This window comes from Dreissena polymorpha, chromosome 16, assembly GCF_020536995.1.
Source record: "Dreissena polymorpha isolate Duluth1 chromosome 16, UMN_Dpol_1.0, whole genome shotgun sequence".
NCBI classification, from domain to species: Eukaryota; Metazoa; Mollusca; class Bivalvia; order Myida; family Dreissenidae; genus Dreissena; species Dreissena polymorpha.
Genome location: NC_068370.1, coordinates 3,699,271 through 3,721,299, shown reverse-complemented (window position 1 = coordinate 3,721,299; position 22,029 = coordinate 3,699,271). Strand labels below are relative to the sequence as shown.

Genomic DNA, 22,029 nt, shown 5'->3' with positions numbered 1-22,029 from the left:
TCTCAAACGCCCTGCTGTTAGTGTTCATCGTTATCAGGAAGTGATACAAATACAAGACACTTGCCCATATAGCTAACTGGATTTTTCTACAACGTTTTGTGTTTTTATTTGTTGCTATAATCATCATCATCATCATCATCATCATCATCACCATCATCATTATCATCGTCATCATATAAGAATAATAATAATAATAATAATAATAATAATTATTATTATTATCATTATTTTGGTCATTATTATTAATTTTCTTCTTCTTCTTCTTCTTTTTCTTCTTCGTCTTCTTCTTATTATTATTATAATTATCATAATAATAATAATAATTATTATTATTATCATTATTTTATTATTATTATTATTATGTTATTATACTTTATTATACTTATTTTTCTTCTTCTTCTTCTTCTTCTTCTTATTATTATTATTTGATTCATCATCGCCGTCTTCTAATTATTTTACCATACAAACAAAGTTTCCAAATATCAACAAAAATACAAATACAAAAATACAGGGAGTATACTTTAGTGAAACCTATATTACAAGGACACCATATTCTACGTTCGAAAATCAGCAAATCGAGAGAATTCGTCTTTAGCGTTGTCAAGAAGGTATTCGGTAATTTCGTAATTCAAGATTGGCAGTAAGGAAAACAAGCAACTAGTAAGAAGAGTCATTTAGCCATGGAAGCAAGGACCTCGCTTATTTCGCCATTCAGCCTTTGCAGTAAGGACTTTTGCCATTGGTGGAGAGATAGTAGGTTCCGTTACGGGGTTGCTGGCCGTTGGAGCTGTAGCCCATGTTTGCACATCCGGCACCGCACGTGTTACACCTGCCGGCCTGGAAGTCAGCGCGTCTGCTGCACGGTTGCGCCCGGAAGTTGCAGTTGGAGTTGATGGACTCGGTGAATAAGTCAAGGACGAGCATGTGACTGCAAGCAACACCGTCGGTCAACGCTAAAGCAGAGTCAGACAAAAATAATTACTTAATCATGAAAATTTATCTTAAAAGATGACTTGTCTGCATATTGGCAGTGACAACCAATGCAATATAAGTTAAAATACTAAACAGGCTGCTTTAATGTACATTATAGATAATAACATGGTGTCAATTACACGCCTGTGTTGAATCAACCATATATGGCAGTTTGAACATTATAAACTATAAATGTGATGAAAAACCATCAGCTTTAATATTAAAATGTATTCAGTTCATGTCAATTATGTGTCGTATCACTCTCTTTACATGTTTAATAGTCATAAGGTGAAAAAGAGAATAAGAAGCGGCTAAGAAACTGAAGTCTTTACCTCCAATGCCCCCTGTTATAAGGTTGAACCAATGTTGCCCTAACTCTTTGGAACAGCCCGGCTGATTTTCTCCGCCGTTAGGGTAGTAGTCCACGTGACCTACTGGCTGCTCGAGCCCGAAACCTGAACACAGATGTATCAGTCATTTTAATATGAGACACTTTTTATTAAGCCGTGTTTATTGGTTTAATAACAACATTTCATAGTTGTGGTGTAGTGTTGCGCTAAGATTAACAATAGGACCAGGGCTCCTAAGGCGCTCACCCAGACATTATATGTGGCAAATAGACCGTTCACAATGATTTACTATAGCCATGGACAAAATATTGCCCGGAAATATTACAGAAATATTACAGACCGGAATAATTTTCGAACTCGGTCGAGATACCATTTGAACAACTTTTCCTACCAAGTTTAACGAGGACAACTGCCCCCCCCCCCCCCCCCCCATCCCTGGCGTCTATGATTTATGACAAACAAGAATCATTTTGAAACTTAACCAAGCTATTAAACATATGTCATGTTCATGTTTCACGAAGATTTGCCTTAAAGTTTGACTTCTGTATTGTAAACAATGTTTCACTATAGTCATACGAGCAAAACGCCCATTTCCCATAGAGACATGGTTTTCGAATAATCAGAGCCATTATAATGCTTAATCGACGCAGCATTAGAAAAAATGTCTTTACCAAGTTCACAAAGATTACACTATAAATTGTTTTCTAGAGTGTCAAGCGTTTTTTTAAATTAACAAAGTGACCTTTTTGTTGACCTTATGAAACCCAGTTTCGAAATCATTCGGGCAAAATGTCTGACCACGTTACATATAGATCGGACAATAAACTTAAGAGTGTTAACAACGTAAATGTTGTCGCAAGACGACACAAGACGATTGACGCACGAACTATGATCACCATAAGAATTCTGTGCTCAAGTGAACTTAAAACGTAAAGGCAATTAATACTGAGATATCGACTGAGAATGCTACTACCATTACGCCTATAATTATAGATCGACATATTTTTTATCGAAAACTTTAATGCTTCACTTGTGTACGGAGTCTTTTGAATAAATTACATCACTATTGCGTTTCTTTACCTTCCAAGTTGAATGAGTGAGTCGCCGTCCGTATGAATGGCGTCGACAAACAAAGCATCTGTAGGGTCCAGACGAACCTTGGTGTCCTTTTTCTCGAACTGGGGACCGGCCGGATCAAGGCCTGCAGCGAGTATATTGGCAATATTTAAAGCTAGGGTCACACGTTGTACCGATAAATAAGGGCAACACAGGCAAGTGATTATGTTAATAAAATATACATTTAAATATAAAAAATAGAATATCGAATAAGGCCACTCAAAGTTACATGTTAAAGGATAATTTGAAAAAAAGCGCTTTAAGAGGCGCGTTAACTGGGTATAAAGAAGAATTACACTTACTAAATAGTCCATATTAAATAAAGGACAATAACATTCGATATATGTACTAAGCACACAGACCGGTTATTCGACCGATTCTGGAAATCCTTTCACCGGCGTAACCGGAAATATGGGCACCAAGACTGTGACCAAACAAATGGAAGTCGCCATATTGCGCCTGCGTAGTGGTGCGAAGTTGTGTTATAAATTGCGCAATCAGAGCCCCTACGACCCTGGTATTCGCCGCTGCCTGATTGTAATCGATATTGTCAGCTCCTTTCGACCGATCCACTGCAAACACATTTGCGTCTTCCTGCGTATTAAATGCGCAAACGTTTATATATCTCCTCGAACTTAATTAACAACGAAAGCAAAAAAAACATACAATATTAAAATGATACAGTAAACAAGGAAGGGGGCAAGTTGTGTGCAGAATAATGGAAAACACGCAAGACTTTCTCACGATTCAAATCTTTTTCTGAGTAATGTCGAAGTAAATTAGTATTCTACATTTAATTACAATAATAAAATAGCATCTTGAAAACTGAGTATCTTCTCAGGCTGCATTAATAAGAACATTCGCGCAGTCCTTGATTTGTGTTTCCTTTGAGCACATTCACATTAAACGATGACGGCTTTTGAAGACAGGGTGGAAGAAACATACATTTGTTACAAAACACGATACAACTTAAACCCTTTTCTAACACTGATATTTCGCCTGTCTATAAAATTAAGACCATTTTCACAAAAAACATAGTTCGTTTTGCTTTAAATGGTCTCTATTAAATACTTAAATTAGCCCTAGTGAGAATATTATTAATGTAATACAGGAAATGAAGCTTAAATAGAAAAAACAAGTCAAATCGAAAAAAGCAAATTTATCAGTCAATATTCCCCTCTAGGCCAGTTGAACAAGCAGCCCACGTTCTTGCTATCGAGATTTTACCCTTTTGATTATAGCCTGTGCCATTTTGCTCATCCATGGACGGTGTTCATCATTGAAGCCGTGGATGATAAACTTAGTCTTTCTGGTGCTGGAGAAACGCGACGCCTGGATGGAGTTTGAAGTTTTATTTACAATTTGAGGCGACTGGGTGTTCGCACGGGTGTACAGCAGGAACTTGACCTTAAAATGACACGAGAATGCCATACAGCAGTCCGATGGGAAGTTATAGAAAACTCTAACGTTCATGTAACTTGAATTAAACACTGTGGAAAGGGCAAACTTGTATTACTCTTTGAAACATGGTATAATATTTAATATCGTGTCGTCCACATTTCTTCCACAGGTGTTAATAGTGTATTTTAAAAATGCAAATGCATGTTGTGAATTACTTTGGTACTATTGGATTAATGAATCAATCTTATGCACAACATTGTAGTGAGGCTCATTTAAAATGATATTATGGGCATCTAGCAGTTTATAGGTGTCTATTGCAACCGTTGTTTCTTTTTGGTGTTTTCACTTCATATACACTTACATTTGTTAATGCAGCATCAACATACTAAAATAACATCCCGGAAAGAGAAAAATAATGCATTTGAATATCAACCGTACTTTTGTTTGACAACTTATCATGCATGTACGATGTGAACCTAAATTTAGTTTTAGTGCAGATTCGCTCATACGACACAAAGACACAGTTTTGTTTTACGGATCATTTCGGCTTAGAGGACTGGGTGAGTCACGTAAGAATATCGACTATAAAATACATTTTTATAAACAACTGGTAGCAAGATGAGTTGTAGATAATTGGTCAGTAACCACATTTTAACTAACTCTTTTGACCTGTTAATTCATTTCAGCTAAATGCAATAGTGAAAAATGCCCATAATATCACTTTAACAAATATCTAAGACTTTTGTATAATATCCTTAATGACGTGTTGTAGATTTAATATATTATTATTCTTAAATGAAACGGACGTGTAGTTATAGGTGGAAATTAATGCATGTAGTTTCACAGAATTTTACCGTCGCTAGAACGGAGCGTCTTCATAAAATTACATATTTTGAGCAAGTTCTTTACCTGAATAGCATTTGGCGACTCTGGAAGTTTACAATTGGCGTTGTCATATGGTTTGGCGTTGCTGAAGCATCCGATTCCGTCAGCTTTGTAACAAACCTCCTTTATAAGTGACCACCAACATCCTGGAATATGAGGCCATATGCTTATTATAAAAGGTTAATAATATTATTATTATTATTATTATTATTATTTTGTAAAATAATAATAATAATAATAATAATAGTAATATTATTATTATTTCTTCAATTTAAAACGTTTTTGCCGCCATGTTGGTATGATTCCTGTTTCTGCTGCTCGGCCTTCGTTTGGGAAAAGGGCATTACGATATTACTAAACATACTTAAAGTATTTTTTAACTAAATCTAATAAAATATAATCCGTCTAAAACTGCACGAAACCCCATGCAATTTATATAATTAAATTAGTGCTGAATGAATTTACTCTTATCAATTCAATATTATATTGCTTTAATTATCCTCATGTATTAATAAACATGTGTATAAAAAGTTTGATTTGTTGAAAACATGAAAACGCCGCGTTGGTTTTGAACTCTCGCCATTTACGGGAGGTAAATTGTAACCACTGCGAAAAATAACACTGAAATCCGCATCTGCTATTAATTCCCTAAATCCGGTCCTGAGCGGTACATTTTATCAACATTAAAACTGCTTTCGTCAATGATTTAAAGTTAAGTGCTCTTCAGTCGAAATAATACAAGGAAAACAGTTTTACTAACCTCTTGGTAATATTTGTAGTGATAACAGCATTTATAAGCTCTTCAACATACTCTTGCCTTTTATCAATTAAAAAATAAATAATGTTCCTACCAAGTTCTTTCGTACTGAAAATTTGAGATAATTGTTAAAAATCAAGAAAAAAAACTTTTTATTTCAAAACTTCTGTATGATTGAATTATTTTTTTCTGATTTTTTTTTTTCGTATTAAGAAGCTGTTATGCCAAGAACAGGGCATCTAACAATCCATTTTTCTGTAGAAAACGGATAGCATTGGTTCCCAAAAATAACCAACGGAGCGAATTAGGAACAGTCAATGTTTGCGAGGAATAAAAATAGTGACATGGTGATTTTGTTAAAAAGTTATGATGCGTTGGTAAACTTGGATGGAACATAAGTTCAATTTGATAAAATTGAAGATTAAATATAGTATGCATATCCGTAAACATATACATGGCATCACAGAGATCAGATGTGCAAATATTATCAATGAGAAGTTTAATGAAAAATTTTCAGGCGATAACCATGTTGATGAAATATGCAAATTAGTATGCATGTCAATCAATGCCTCAATATTACTAGTAACTAAAATAACTACGGCAAGCAAGTAAAATAACCACTGTGTTATGATCGTTTGGAGTAAGACACCACAACTCTAAAAAGTAACATTTACTAGCTTGTTAAATGAATGTATTTATACAATGTCTTCCTTATTGCGTAATTATAAACTGTCCTTTACCTGTTGTAACATGATCCATGTTTCATACCCGTATACAAAACCAGCATGATTAATGCTTTATAGATAATACACTATATTACTTATGCGATAGTGTTTTAAACAGACTTCATATTGTAATGTATTCTTATAATTGTTTCATACATGCAGTGAATGGAATATATTACATTAATCATTTATTCAACTGTATTTCCAAAGATAACATCACTTTGTATGCATCTAACTTTTTATATAAGTTGGTGACATTGTTCTACTTAATGTATTACTATTCTTTTACTAATTCTTTTACTTGCAAATAGTTTTTTAGTATTGTTCTGATATTCATACATTTTCAGGTACTTAAGTTAGCGTGTATGTTTTGATTATACTATATATTTCCATGCTTCTTATAGCAGCTATGCCAGGTCAGTCCATGGTTGGCAAATAAATAAACTAATATTATTACCGATATATGTATGTTTGTTGCTTGAGTAATTGGCATGTATAAATAAAGAAATATTCATGTTACAACTTTACGTTTGTTTGCCTTAAATTCAATAAAATACAACTAGAAACTAAGTGTATGAATTGTATACATAGATTATAGAATGGCTAAAAATGGTCCATATTTTTGAGATACCGCTAATACATTATTTTATACTAGGGACGATAGGTGGCGAACGGAATTTATTCTCAGCGAGAAACCTGCATTTATGAAAAACAGTCAGTTTAATTGCAAATAAGTCCGTTTTATTTAAAATAAAATAACAATAATAATAATAATACAATAATAATAAGAAGAACAACAACAACACCAGCAATAATAATAATGATAATAATAATAATACAATAATAATACAATAATAATAATAATAATAATAATAATGATAAAATAATAATATGATAATAATTAGATTTCGCCTGTACATTAGGTAGCACCTAATTATAATAATATCAATAATAATAATCATTATACAAGTATAATAATAATAATAATATTTATATATAATAATTATTGTAATAATAATAATAATCATCATAATCATAATAATAAAATAATAATAATAATAATAATAATAATTATTATTATTATTATTTAAAATGATAATACTGATTTTAATGATGATGATGATGATTATTTTTAATATTTATTAATCATCATCGCCATTATCGTCACCACCATCATCATCGTATAAGTTTTCGTCAAATCACTTCTCTGAACAATCTAGCCTCATTACAAGAGTTCCGCGGTCGGAGATGACCGCATTGAAGCCGGATTTTTGATTTAAATGACAGGAAAGTACCTTTCGTGTTTTTGTCAATGCAATACTTAAATTACTGAAATATTGTTCAAAGGTCAAAATGAAATGTAAGTACTTTTCAAGGCATGAGCAAACCTTGTGTTATGTTTTGAATGCATGCATATACATGAACAACAATAACATTTAAGGTCACAAATATGAACTTGAATTGACAATTAGGAAAGTTTGATCTCAATTTTTTATTAGCAAATGAGATTCTAGGTCCAAGCATACCAAAGTTACAACAATTTTAACATTTTAACATTTAAGTTCACAGTGACCTTGACCTTCAAATGAATGACATTGAAATGAATGACCTTGAAATGACCAGTGGTCATCTAAGTGTGCTTGCAAACCTTTACGTCAAGTTTGAGATTCTAGGTCCAAGCATACCAAAGTTATAACAATTTTAACATTTTAACATTGAAGGTCACAGTGACCTTGACCTTCAAATGAATGACATTGAAATGAGCAGTGGTGATCTTCTAGTACTGGCCAACCTTTATGTCAAGTTTGAAGACTCTAGGTACAAGCATACCAAAGTTATAACATGGAATAAGAACTTTAACATTTTTACCTACCAAAGTTATAAGAACTTTAACATTTTTACATTCAAGGTCACAGTGACCTTGACCTTAGAATGAATGACCTTGAAATGACCAGTGGTCATCTAAGTGTGCTTGCAAACCTTCATGTCAAGTTTGAAGACTCTATGTCCAAGCATACCAAAGTTATAACAATTTTAACATTTTAACATTTAAGGTCACAGTGACCTTGACCTTCAAATGAATGACATTGAAATGACCAGTGGTCATCTTCTAGTACTGGCCAATCTTTATTTCAAGTTTGAAGACTCTAGGTACAAGCATACCAAAGTTATAACATGAAATAAGAACTTTAACATTTTTACATTCAAGGTCACAGTGACCTTGACCTTCAAATGAATGACCTTGAAATGTCCAGTGGTTACTTACTAGTTCTGGCCAACCTTCATGTCAAGTTTCAAGACTCTAGGTCCAAGCATACCAAAGTTATAACAACTTTAACATTTTTACATTCAAGGTCACAGTGACCTTGACCTTCAAATGAATGACCTTGAAATGTCCAGTGGTTACTTACTAGTTCTGGCCAACCTTCATGTCAAGTTTCAAGACTCTAGGTCCAAGCATACCAAAGTTATAACAACTTTAACATTTTTATATTGAAGGTCACAGTGACCTTCACCTTCAAATGAATGACCTTGAAATGACCAGTGGTCATCTGTTAATCCTGGCCAACCTTCATGTCAAGTTTGAAGACTCTAGGTCCAAGCATACCAAAGTTATACCATGAAATAAGAACTTTAACATTTTTACATTCAAGGTCACAGTGACCTTGACCTTCAAATGAATGACCTTGAAATGACCAGTGGTTACTAACTAGTTATGGCCAACCTTCATGTCAAGTTTCAAGACTCTAGGTCCAAGCATACCAAAGTTATAACAACTTTAACATTTTTTATATTGAAGGTCACAGTGACCTTGACCTTCAAATGAATGACCTTGAAATGACCAGTGGTCATCTGTTAATCCTGGCCAACCTTCATGTCAAGTTTGAAGACTCTAGGTCCAAGCATACCAAAGTTATACCATGAAATAAGAACTTTAACATTTTCGAGCACGCCGCCACCCCGCCCGCCCGCCCGACAACATCAATCTATAAGCCGAGATTTTTTCGAAAAAAATCCGGCTAATTATTAAAAACTACCAATAAAAAGACAAAAAACTTCTCTTTAATTAATACCAAATGCCCCTGTGCAAAGCCCAAGTACACATAAGCCAAGTGTTATCCTCATCTCGTACGTTCCTGACTGCCGCGTTTGCAAAACTGATCGTTAATATAAACTGCAATACCTTAAAGGGGCCTTTTCACAGATTTGGGCATATTTTGAAGTTTGTCATTAAATGCTTTATATTGATAAATGTAAACATTGGATCTTAAAATTTTTCCAGTAAAAAAAAAAAAGAATAAAATTAAAAAAGGAAAAAAAAGTAGCCGGTACCAGGGCTCGAACCAGTGACCCCCGGAGTTAGGCTGAAGTAAAAACGCATTAGCCCTCTCGGCTATTCCGCCGGGTATACACAGTTAAAGTATTGTATACCTTATATAAGCAATCTTCGTTGTTTCGTAAATTTAAACAACAACAGAACTATCCAAATTATTCAATCGTTTCGCGTTGCAACGCTTTATAATTTTTAGGTTTTCAAATCGTCAAAAGATACATATAATGGCTATATTGGACTATGGTAAATGTTCAGTAATACTTTTTCCTCACAAATATCATAACTAAAACGAAAATTTGCGAATCTGAAACAACTTTTTTCAATTTTGTCAATTTACCAAACCGTGAAAAGATCCCTTTAAATACCGCAGTTATTTCCATGATTATGTTACCGCCGGGTATTTTTGTTTGTATAAACGACGGTTATTGAGCGAAAACCTTAAGTTACCGAGATTGTGGATGTTATAATAAACTTGGAAAAATCAACATAAACTCAGAGCAAACCATGACTCGGGCAATTCGGGCATAGTGGCGAAAATCAGGCTGATATGGCATGAACTCTTGTATGTAAACAAAACTGTAATGGCACCCGTGCTCTATACTTACGTATGAAACTTGCTTTAATTCTGACAACCGTTTATTAAGATACTTCAAGGGGGAACATTTAGAAGAAAGAAGACATAATCTCTACGATTTATCATGTGAGCTGAAAACGGTAAAAGGCGATATTGGTAGTAGGAAAAGTTGTTTCTATGTTTATATTTATCCATATTTACAACATTGGCCACAGCGAACTTATCACATGGTTTTTATAGACTTATTTAGCATTATACTTCAAAAATCCTTCTGTGAAACCACAATGTATACAGGTTTGATATTTGGTAGATGACATCAGTTAGTGTTCCACTAAAGAGAATGTTCGCGTTTTTATCCCAGGTTTCAAGATTGAACATGATCCAATGTCACTTAATTGATATAGACACACATAGTTGAAAAATCTTCTCTAAAAGCCAAGTCAGAGGTAGAATATTTGTTTACATCATCTTTTGGGGTAAAAATTGGCCCTCTTTGTTGATGTGGGAATTTAAATCTTTTAAATTAAATTACATCGCTTAACAACTTACAAAACACAAAGCACAACGCTTTGATATGCGGTATGTGGTATATTATTTTGGTCCTCTAGAGAGATTGTTTGCAACATTTGACCTGGTGTCCATATGCCACGCCCAATAACACAGATGATCAACTGCATTTTTGGTTCTCTTGTCTCAAACATTTCATTAATTAAACATTGTTCTATGCTAACTTCCTGCTTGAAAAGAAGTAATATTATCATGAACCAATAAGGGCGTCAACTCGTGACGTCACACAAATCTGCAGTTATCAGCGTTGAAATCATCAATTTATTAAATGAGAATCAAAATCATACATTTATCAACTAGTAAGTCAGTTACATCAATTCTTTGGGCGCAACTATCGTGTTTTGCGGAAACTGCGACATTTTGTTTTTCTGAAATCGACGATCAGTAATTAATGTAACCACTCAGAAAATTCCAGCAGACATAATTTCCTATATATTCTTTTGTTTTCCTCATATATTCTACTCCAAAAAAAATTATTATTAACTAATACACAAATTATTGTCAAGGAATATGTCCTTGCTTTGGCGCAGAACACTGTCTATAACTGCTTAAAATACGCCTCAATGCTCAACTTGAGTGCATACAATGTTGAAAAAATATCATTGTTCAGTTTATCCCTCCATCCCATAGTTCCATCAATTCCTTAAGCTCGGCCACACACTAATTTTGAAAATTCTGACAACAATCTAATACAATTTGAATTACTTATTTTATCTTTTATTTAGAAACTTCTATCACAGAATTTTTGGTTAAAAAAACGTCGATTGTCTGAAAAATTCAAGGCAAATAGTACACAGGAACTATACAATTCCAATAATTTTGAAAATATTCGCTTTTAATCAGTATGTTGGTTAATAACAACATCACTTCATTGATTTATTTAAAATTTATTAGAAACATTTAATGTTTTCTAATAAGATGATGACACAACATATTGATAAGAAGATATGAACAAAGCAGGGTTGCTAGGGTGCCCGCCTAGAATGTTCGTGTAAGTATGGAAGTACTTGATATCTTAATTTATTAGCCTCTATGTGTTGTTGATACATACATTATTTATTTTAATGTCTCATATAATTAAAAAATATTATCATTTAGTAAAAAATGTCAAGTTACTCTTAAGTGGCTGAGAAGACCTTATGGCTGAATATACAGAAAAAGAGGATATATGCTTAATGAAATTTAAAATCAACAACAATGTAAACAACATTCCGTATGCATTTTCTGATCAAAAGTGGTATGTCTAGTATATAGAGAAGATGCATTTTCAAGCATAACGATATAATTATAAATGTTTTGGTGAATTCGTGCATTTCATTCAGTATTATCATAGTACCAGTTTTGGGTTAACAAAAAAAAAACATGTCATTTTTGAAAGTTCGTAACCCCTTGTTGCCAAACAATTGTAACCGTTTTCCATCGGCGCATGGCCCAATACAACATGGATTAGTTCGGGCAAACAGCGGTAAATTTGCTGCTACCAGTTCACGTTAAATTTGTTTTATTAAATCCAAACTCAAATGTCTTCTTCCAATTTTATTTCACAATCACACATTTATTCAAGAAAGCACACTCAAAATACACTTAATTATGATTAGTAACGAAATGTATATTTACACTATTGAAGTGTTAATATCAAGGCACAAGTTTTCAATAGTATATTTAAAAGCAGCCATCTGTTTTCCCTCCCCCTCAAACCTTACTGATGTTTTAAATAATCATTGGTTCATGTTACTAAGTATAGGGGGTATAATGGAATCATCATGAACATCTCTCCCTCTGTCTGTCTTTTTGTTCAGAAAAGTACTCCTAAGGCTTGCAACAAACAACATTTGAACTTGCGTGCATTGTTCCTTAGTAGCTTGCGGATTTAGGTCCATTTATCAGCAAAATCTTGCAAACTTGTAAGCAAGCAACGAACTTTCCATGAATGTACCTTAATATGTGCTCTTTCCAAAAAACCCGCTAGCTACCAAAAAACAACAACTTGGCGGCCATTTGTTTGCAAAATGGCGGCCGCATAATTTTTTGTACAATTTTTCTTGAAAACCAAGGTATTCGCACTCGGAGACAAATGAAAACAAACATTATTTAGGTTGCTTTGTTGTTAAGAATGTTTAAAAGATACAATTTATTCTTCGTTGACATTTAGATGTGAAATATTGTACATTTGTATCGAAATTGTGGCAATTTGCACAATAATTGTGAACCACATGTGTACGTATATATCACAATAAAGTTATCATAACGGTAATATAAAGACAATACACACACATGTATGACACACATAAACAACTGTTTTAAAACATGTTGAATACATAAATATATATAGCATTTAAAGAGAAAACTATTTTACACTCAGAGTGCGCTTATTATGGACTTATTGGTATTACGTAGGATTTAGGAGCGTCTTACACTTCATGGGTGCGCTTATTATGGATTTATAGGTAATACGTAGGAAGTAGGAGCGTCATATACTACGTCATGCATTTTTTTTACTTCAGTACTGTGATTCGTGCAGTCGGCAGTCAGCCAGTCCTCTAAACACTTTTGTTTCCGTTCTATAACAAATCTCCCTCTTGTTTGAGCTGCTTGTGTGCCAGAAACATGTTACTTCAAGAGTCTCTGCTGGCTTGTTGAACAATGGCATGCATATTTGAACAAGCAGAAACCAACAATGTAATTCTGCTTATATAACTAAAATGTACTACATTTTATAATCAATTCGTTTGTTTTGGTAAATTTGATGACGTTCAACCTTTGTTCTTTTTACAATGCTCATCTTACGAGGTTAGTAACAAGCCGTTTAAACAGATGTGTCTGTTAAATCGTATAACACGTGCTTTTAATTGAATACTATATCTTACATACAAATGGACTAGCGCTATTACTATAAGTAATCATAGCCATGAAATAGCGCGTCGACAAATACCTACCAAATACCGTCATATCCTTTACACTGTTAAACAGAGGTTTGGTAACTGGATATTCCCTTGTAACTGAAAACTAGGATGTTATGATGTTTAATTACACGCAAGGCGCCTTGTTGTCTACAGAACACCTGCGTTCTATATAAAGCAAACATGACATGTATGAAAATAATGGAATCTCCCATCCATCATTTTACGGAGATGTTTTGAAGCTTGTCCGCAAATTAAAATATGTTAAACCAAATGTTTATATTAAACTTTTCAATTTAATTAACTTGTTTTTATCAAAAGGATACGATGCTTATGTTCTTAAAAACACGTGTTTGATGGTTTTCGATTCACTATTTCTTTCTTCCCTTAAAATTTGGAATCATTAGTGATATTATAGGCATTTTTCACTGTTGAATAAAATTGTGTCATTGTGTCGTATGAACAAATCTGCATGAATACTACACTATAGGCATTTTTCACTGTTGAATAAAATTGTGTCATTGTGTCGTATGAACAAATCTGCATGTAAACTACATTTGGACTCAAATCGTACATCAAATCATTTCTGTCTTCAGTTGTCAAAACACCTATATACTGTTTGATTCCAATAATGTCGCTTTAATGGAATTACCATTTTTATTCATTTGCTTCTTAATATTAAATCACCTAAACTTGTTTTATTAGTAGCACAGCCCCATTAATATTTTTATTTAGTACTGCCCTTGGAATTTGTTCACGTCATTATGTCATTATGGATTTTTGTGACGTCATACGACCGACTTTCCCAGTTGTAATCTACATGCATAGGTCATTGGGTTTATAACGTTCCATTTTATTTATATTTTCTCTCTGATAGGCGTTTCTTGTTTGATTTAATTATTTTTAATTTGTTTAGCAGTCACATAAACAACCAAGCTAATGTAATATGGAATTTTTACACCCATTATTGCTGCTTCTTCCTGTATTTGCGCGATGATTATCTGAGATATTAACTATATGATTCTATATTCTCAAATCTTTTCTATAAAGAAGGAATGTAGTTGACAATTGTTCATAGTTTTATTTGATCGTTCGTCAAAAAGTTGTAATTCTGTTACTCTTGTATCTTCAATGCAATTGAGTAATTAAATAGTAATGAAATTGAACGCGTTTTAATTCCCTTTCATTATTGTTTAATTTAAGTTACAATGCTATGACGTTAAATTTTATTTACACTTAAATGTTTTATGAATATTGCTGGGCCAAGTGTGAGGTTGAGCGCTCTATAACCAGGTTTAAACCCCCAATGCTTTGCATTGACCGTTCCAAGGCGGTGACCCCAGCTTTATTCATATTTTGTGTTTATGTTGGTTTGTATTGTGCTGTATTGTGCTGTTTTGTACTGTTTGGGCAATCGGTCACTTGCCTTAAATAAAGGACCAACTAATTGTTTTTATTAATGATTATTCAATACTGCTCCAGCAGCTGGAGTTTCACTTCTTTATAATGTATCATTCTCCTTTACAATTGCTAATATACAAAAGCCCATTAACAGATCTGAATTGTTTGTTACATGTAAACGTTACGACAGTCACTCATCATATTAATAACATTCGACATATCGTTTTCCTCTTTTGTATAATATATTCGACAGAGAAAAGTTGATAACTAATATGATTTAAAAAGAGAATTTTGTTTGTGTAGATGCAGTAAGTCATACCCCGTACATGTAATCAATATGGTTTTGCCTTTAGCCTGCAGAGGCTTTCAGCGATGAGAGGTACGTCAACAAGATACAAGAATGTTGTCTTCAGCTCGAGAACCTTTAGTTTCATCTTGTTTCTAATTATGACAATATGAATATCGTTTTATTTGCATGTGTAATCTCTTAAATTGGGTTATGTAGTTCACATACATTCAATACTTAATGTAATATATTCAGAATATGTAAATTCAATGACATGAAACATAATATTATGTATATGTAAATACCCTTTCCATTCATCAGAACAATGATTGTGGGGAAATAATGTAATAACTTGCTTAAAATTTGCATATAAATAATACACATTGCAAGGGAATACTTAAAAAAGGAAGAACTTTCCCCAACCTGTATTGTGACCATGAACATGGTACTTTGGTCTTTCATGTAATACTCTATTATGTTTCACCTTGATATTGCCCCCTTCTGCAATTTCTATTAAAACAGCCTTCTGCTCTGTTCAGAGGGTTATCATAAAACTAACATTTCCCATACCAGCGTATAAAATAAGATAACATATAGCCATCATGCCACACTGAACCAATGAGACTTAACAGAGGATTGATGAAATGACTCAGATAGAGTGGGAAAGAGACACTTAGGTACATAATCATTGAAACATCGTCATGACTGAAATTAAATAACAAGTCAAGGAGTTGCATCCGTTAAATTATGTGTATCATGTTGCATTACGTGTAACCAAACATCCATATATTAACAGTATCAATGTATAACTTTACCTGTTGTGTTTTTTATTCCGTAATCTAGTACTGATAAATGTAAAAAGAGCAGGATGTGCGTAAAAGGATTTCAAAAAACCAACTGCACCTGTATGGCTGTAGCAATATTACTGACTAATACTGTGACATCTAAAAATGTTTACTATTCAGCAGGTTACATATTTGCCACAGCAAAGAATTGTTTTCCGACTCAATTAGATTTTTGCATGGTTAATGTTCCATTTTTGAATGACAACATTCCTAAGAGACATATACTTTTCAATTAGTTCACTATGAGAATTATTCAACTTACGTAAGCTTTCACTAAGTTATACATTTAAAAAGCAAGCATATTTTTTCACGAACTACGCAAAAGGTTCTTATAATAACAAGGATTTTCAAAAAATACAATTAATTGATTTCAAAATATAATGTTAGCTGAAAATCGCTATTGCTCCAAAAGTAGAACCTGTACTCTCTTCGTTAAGAACATCATTTATCTATATGATAAGAAGAGAGAATGTAATGGTTATTATTGACAGACATAATTATATTATGCGAGTGCATATACTTTAGCTGGTCATTTTGTCTTCAAAAATAATCATAGCAAAACACTAACAATGCGATAGATATTTGTTCCCGGTAGAGATCTTTGAATGTAATAAAACGTCATAATCGGCCGTAAAAATTAACAAAATCGTAATACAACAAATTACTTATGACTTAATATCACAACACGATTCTATTTCAATCAGCCATAAAATAAAGTCTATTATAAAACAAAACCTCCAAAATAAAATCGTTATGAAACAAGTTAACCTGTCCAGAATAAAATAATATATCAGTCATTTGTTACCAATGTAGGCAAAACATCGTTCCGTAAAATCAGTTACGGTCGACATTATCAACAACATAATTCCTAACTTCAAGTTCAAAAAGTGTTTTCTTTTAAATTAAAAACACTGACACAATTTTGAGATGCTGTACTTAATCAGTATTTATAAAATGGCAATCAAGTATTGCAGTATTTAAGAAGCTACTGTTCATTTATGCTGATAAAGCCATTCATAGAATGAAATAAACACTTTCTCTTGCAATCGATATTTTACTTGCCTCACATTATAAATGTGCGCACGTTGACCAGTTAATGTGTGCGATAATGTTAACTGATAAGCCTGGGAGCGCACAATGTTCAAGAGCGCGCATCTTCAGTGCGCGAGTTTATAAAGCAGCGGGTACTCCAAGCGATATACAAATATACAAGTAACACGGGAAACGTTCGGTGGACCCAATACAAATAATCAAGAATATATAGGACCCAACAAATAGGTTTTACAACATGCAGTAAATGAATTCAGAAACTGACTTGGAATCGTGTGCTGTACTTAAAATTATTGGGTCCAAATTTTATTGGGTCATATGTTGGTTGGACCCAATTATTATTGGGTCGGACCCAATAATTCGAGTCCCAAAAGTACAAATGACCTAACAAGTCGGTGAGTAAATATATATATATATATATATATATATATATATATATATATATATATATATATATATACTATTTACTTGAAAATAAACACTCTTTTGTATATGGAGCTACATCTGGGAACTAATTGGGAAATCAAAATATCATGGTAACTTGGTATGAGTGCACATATGAATATGCGTTGCAAACCATTTATAATTAACGGTGATATTGAATTTTTAGACTTGAAAGTAGCTTTAGCTATATCTCCAGTAACATATAATATAAAGAAGTGAAACTCCAGCTGCTGGAGCAGTATTGAATTCTCATTAAAAACAATTAGTTGGTCCTTTATTTAAGGCAAGTGACCGATTGCCCAAACAATACAAAACAGCACAATACAGCACAATACAAACCAACATAAACACAAAATATGAATAAAGCTGGGGTCACCGCCTCGGCACGGTGGTTTAAACCGGTTATAGAGCGCTCAACCTCACACTTGGCCCAAAAATATTCATAATACATTTAAGTGTAAATAAAATTTAACGTCATAGCATTGTACATGTAACTCAAATCAAACAATAATAAAAGGGAATTCAAACGCATTCAATTTAATTACAATTTAATTACTCAATGGCATTGAAGATACCAGAGCAACAGAGTTACAACTTTTTGACAAACGATAAAATGAAACTACAAACAAGTGTCAACTACATTCAGGGCCCTCACACTACTTTGGGGGAAGGGGTCCGCAGCCCTTAGGAGGGGGAATTTTCGTGGCGTTTCCCTTTTTGGGGGATTTTTTTCCTTAGTCTCTCATTATTTCATGTGTACATGTTTGCACTATATTCATTGCATTTTTCATAATTTAGTATGTTTGAAAAGATTTAATTGAAATAGCATTCAGATATAAAAATCATGAGACACATCTTTCTATTAAAAAAAAAAAAAAATATTTTTTTTTTTTTTTTTAGGGGGAATTTTTCCCCCCAAAAGTATTTTTTCCCCTGAAAAGTATACTTTTCAGGTGGGGACTGCAGCCGCAATTCGGCGGCAGATTTGATAGATTGAGGGCCCTGACATTCCTTCTTTATAGAAAAAGATTAAAAAATATAGCGTCATTAAGTTAATATTTCAGATAATCATCGCGCACACAGGAAGAAGCAGCAATAATGGGTGTAAAATTCCATATTACATTGCTTGGTTGTTTATGTGACTGCTAAAAATTAAATTAATAATAATTAAATAAAAAAAGAAACGCCTATCCGAGAGAAAATATAAATAAAATTGAACGTTATAAATATAAACCACAGGCAGTAAACTTACCAAAATTGTCATAAATCATCTGGGGCTGAGTCACATGTAGACTATTAACCCTAGAGGAAAGGTTAAGGTAACATAATGAGGTCAAATATCACAACTTTGATGAATAATTCATAATTTAGCCATTATTTCATTATACATCAAGGGATTCTGTAATAACTTTCTTCAATTGTTCTTTATCAGGTTGTGTGCTAGAAGTAAGAATAAGGACTCTAGGGTCAACGTAAATGTCTCACACTGAGGTCAAACGTCATATATTTTTATTTAAAATGCCTTTTTCGTTTGGATTCTAGCATAAATCAATGGATTTTAAAATGCATTGATGTAATTGTCCATCGTTATCAGTCAGTGAGACACGTGCAAGACCAATGTCCCTATGGAAAAGGTCATGGTCAAACAAATGTGGTTGCACAGTGCCATTTAATGGCAGAGGTATCACAATTTCTTCTTTAGAATATCTTTGTATGCGTTTTAGAAGCTGTTCTGCTGAGCGCTGGGCATAACACCAGCAATTCTCCTGAGCATAATTGTGAATATTATACATATGTCTGTCTGACTGTCCGAAAACCAAAAGCAGCTATGGCATCATACAGATCAAATGTGCAAACTATATCCTAATAGACAGAACACAATCTTTAATAAACTAAAGCATTGCAAGCTAATCGTTTGACAAATGTACATTAAAAAGATTCATTGCTATATATTACACTTTGACAAGTATACAATCACAACGTGACTATTTTGATATATGTAAAGACCCATTAGAGTGAGAGCGCTAACTGGAAAACAAACATGCAGTTAATTACATTTTATGTAGACAGATAATTTATCTATAAAGGAATAAAGATACAATTTTCTTCATTTAAAATTAAATGAAAACAGTTATAGAGAATACTATGTTAGTGTGATTGTGTACTTAAATTTATCCCAAGAGTGAAGAAAGGTTTACATGGCGAAGCTTGCCGAGCCTTGTAAGCCTTTCTGAGACGAATGGGATAAATTTAAGTACACAATCACACTCACATAGTATTCTATTTATCCTACAATATTTTTTTTTAATTTAATTTATTTCTGATGCAATAAGAATAGTAGTATTTAATTTATAAAATAAAAGCAAAAACACATTAAATTAGCTGAATCTAACATTGCGTAATAATATTAATTGTGATCTTTCCCGTTTACGGAACTCGAAATAGTCCTTAAGAATTCCACGCAAAAGAAGAGTAAATATCGCTATACGCCTCGATTCAAATTTAATCAGCGTTCCAACTGTTACACAATCAATTAGAACACAGACGGTTGTGTTCAAACTACAATTCTGGTTTCATCACTGTAAAATACCGAAAACAAAAATGGCTGCTATTTGAAATTTACAAAATGTGTAGAAACCTACGTGAAGTTGTGTAGATCTTCTAGCCATGTTTATTTTCGTAAAGTTTAAGTTGCTTCCATGACGAGTTATAATTCTGGACACATTTCTTCATCGCCATCCATCTTTTCCTAACGCACTGGATGCAAGCAGGAAGTTCTTTGTGAATAGACATTCTATGATCGACTGGCAAAGGAACGACTTTTATCCTATTACCAGATGAAAATCGATAGTATAACAACGATCGTATAAACTTTACCTTTATACTATCGCTATTTTAGACCATGGTTTTCCGATCTCTATCTTAAGAACACTATATGTTTCAATGTGACGTCATAGCAAATGATGACGTTGAAGTAAACAAACACTTCGGAGTCAACTTGGAAAACCAGCGCTGTTTCTTTGAATTTTAAAGTATTTTTACTCTTTTTGAACGATTAACGACCACAAAATAATAGGATAAATAGAATATTATGTGAGTTTTGGATAAAGATCAAGTTTATCATGCTCGGCCCGAACCATGTTAGCGCTCGGCAAGCCTGGCGCTACATCGGTTCTAAGCCCCGCATGATAAACTTGATCTTTATCCAAAACTCACATAATATTCTCTATATTCATCAAAGAAATTACCCTTTTAACTCAACATCGATTCCCTTTGAACAGTTAAAGAACAATTCACTTAAACTCTTCCTAAATTTAATCCATCAATTGTTCAACAAAACATCGCGTTATTCGAGTACATTTGACATTTAAACGAATTCGAAAATGCAGTCTCACCAGTTTCATTCCAGTTTTATATCCCAACACTGTTATTCACATTCATAATCCATCGTAAACACACACACTAATCGTTCGATGCTTAAAAAATATTTAACTGTTAAGTAAAAAACCATCCAAGTACGAATTGTTGTTGTCCTTAAATCCAAAGCGTCTAGCTTGTTTCGTCATGTAAATTACGTCACATGAGATACGTCATGAATTGCGTAATCAATTTAATGAAAATATAAGTACGGAAAGCTGGTTCTTCATAAATTTTAGTGAAGGACCAAAATAGTATGATTGTATGACTCAAAACCTGTGCCCATCTATAATGTAGTATAAAAGTAAAATATATATTAAAGACGCAGTGATAATCTGCCCCAGGTCGCTAAAGCCCTCGGGCCATCATCATGATGATGATCATCATCACCATTATCCTCCTCCTCCTCCTCCTCCTCCACCTCCTCCTCCTCATAATCATCATCATTATCGTGGTCGTCCTCATGGCTTCGGATATAGCAACATTAGTATTCAAAACTACCAAAAGACAATACAAAATGATCCTATGCAAAGCCCAGGAACACAACAGCCAAGTGTTATCCTCATGTCGACCGGTCCTCACTGTTGCTTTCGCAATACTGATAATTTCATTACTATTAACCGAAGTAATTTGATAACCGCAGGTATTTACATGGTTATGTTTCCGCCGTAATTTTTTCTTAGTATAAACGATGGTTACTGTGCGGTCACCTGACCATTGAGTTTCGTTAACTTACCACAGTAAATTAACCAACAATTCACAACTGAAAAGACACCATATGTCACCTGAGACATAGAGAATACTAGGTCGGTGCCGAATAAAGCAAAGTTTATTTTGCGAGGCTTAGAAAATCTGAACCACGAGCCTTGGCGAGTGGTTCAGATTTTCGTGCCGAGCAAGATAAACTTTGCTTTATTCGGCACCGACCTAGTATTCGATTTATCCCATCAATTTTCTTAGTCGTAAATTATTTCTTTAAACATATAATAGGAAAATCGAACTAGA

The 22,029-nt window shown here is 33.3% G+C and overlaps 1 protein-coding gene across 3 annotated transcripts; it reads right to left on the bottom strand.

Moving 5' to 3' along the window:
- Positions 1 to 506: 506 nt before the first annotated feature.
- On the bottom strand, positions 507 to 21,147 carry LOC127862850 (pancreatic triacylglycerol lipase-like). Of its 3 annotated transcripts, none has more exons than XM_052402108.1 (9): positions 21,003 to 21,147; positions 20,250 to 20,364; positions 18,860 to 18,909; positions 4,749 to 4,870; positions 3,666 to 3,845; positions 2,801 to 3,032; positions 2,403 to 2,523; positions 1,305 to 1,427; positions 507 to 953 (listed from the first exon to the last, which is right to left on the bottom strand). In XM_052402108.1, exons 3-8 carry the CDS (start codon positions 18,876 to 18,878, stop codon positions 1,382 to 1,384), a joined length of 720 nt encoding a protein of 239 aa, XP_052258068.1. In that variant the 5' UTR covers positions 18,879 to 18,909; positions 20,250 to 20,364; positions 21,003 to 21,147; the 3' UTR covers positions 507 to 953; positions 1,305 to 1,381. The 3 variants fall into 3 exon arrangements, with proteins under 3 accessions (XP_052258068.1, XP_052258067.1, XP_052258066.1); XM_052402107.1 differs by having other exon boundaries at positions 20,250 to 20,434; positions 21,003 to 21,144; XM_052402106.1 differs by having other exon boundaries at positions 20,250 to 20,650; positions 21,003 to 21,141.
- Between the last annotated feature and the right edge of the window lie 882 nt (positions 21,148 to 22,029).

Excerpts from the sequence above, each read along its gene's own strand:
- LOC127862850 (XM_052402108.1), bottom strand. Across the intron at positions 3,846-4,748 it reads AGTCGCCAAATGCTATTCAG|GTCAAGTTCCTGCTGTACAC; the intron begins GTAAAGAACTTG and ends TGTCATTTTAAG. Across the intron at positions 1,428-2,402 it reads TCACTCATTCAACTTGGAAG|GTTTCGGGCTCGAGCAGCCA; the intron begins GTAAAGAAACGC and ends ATCTGTGTTCAG.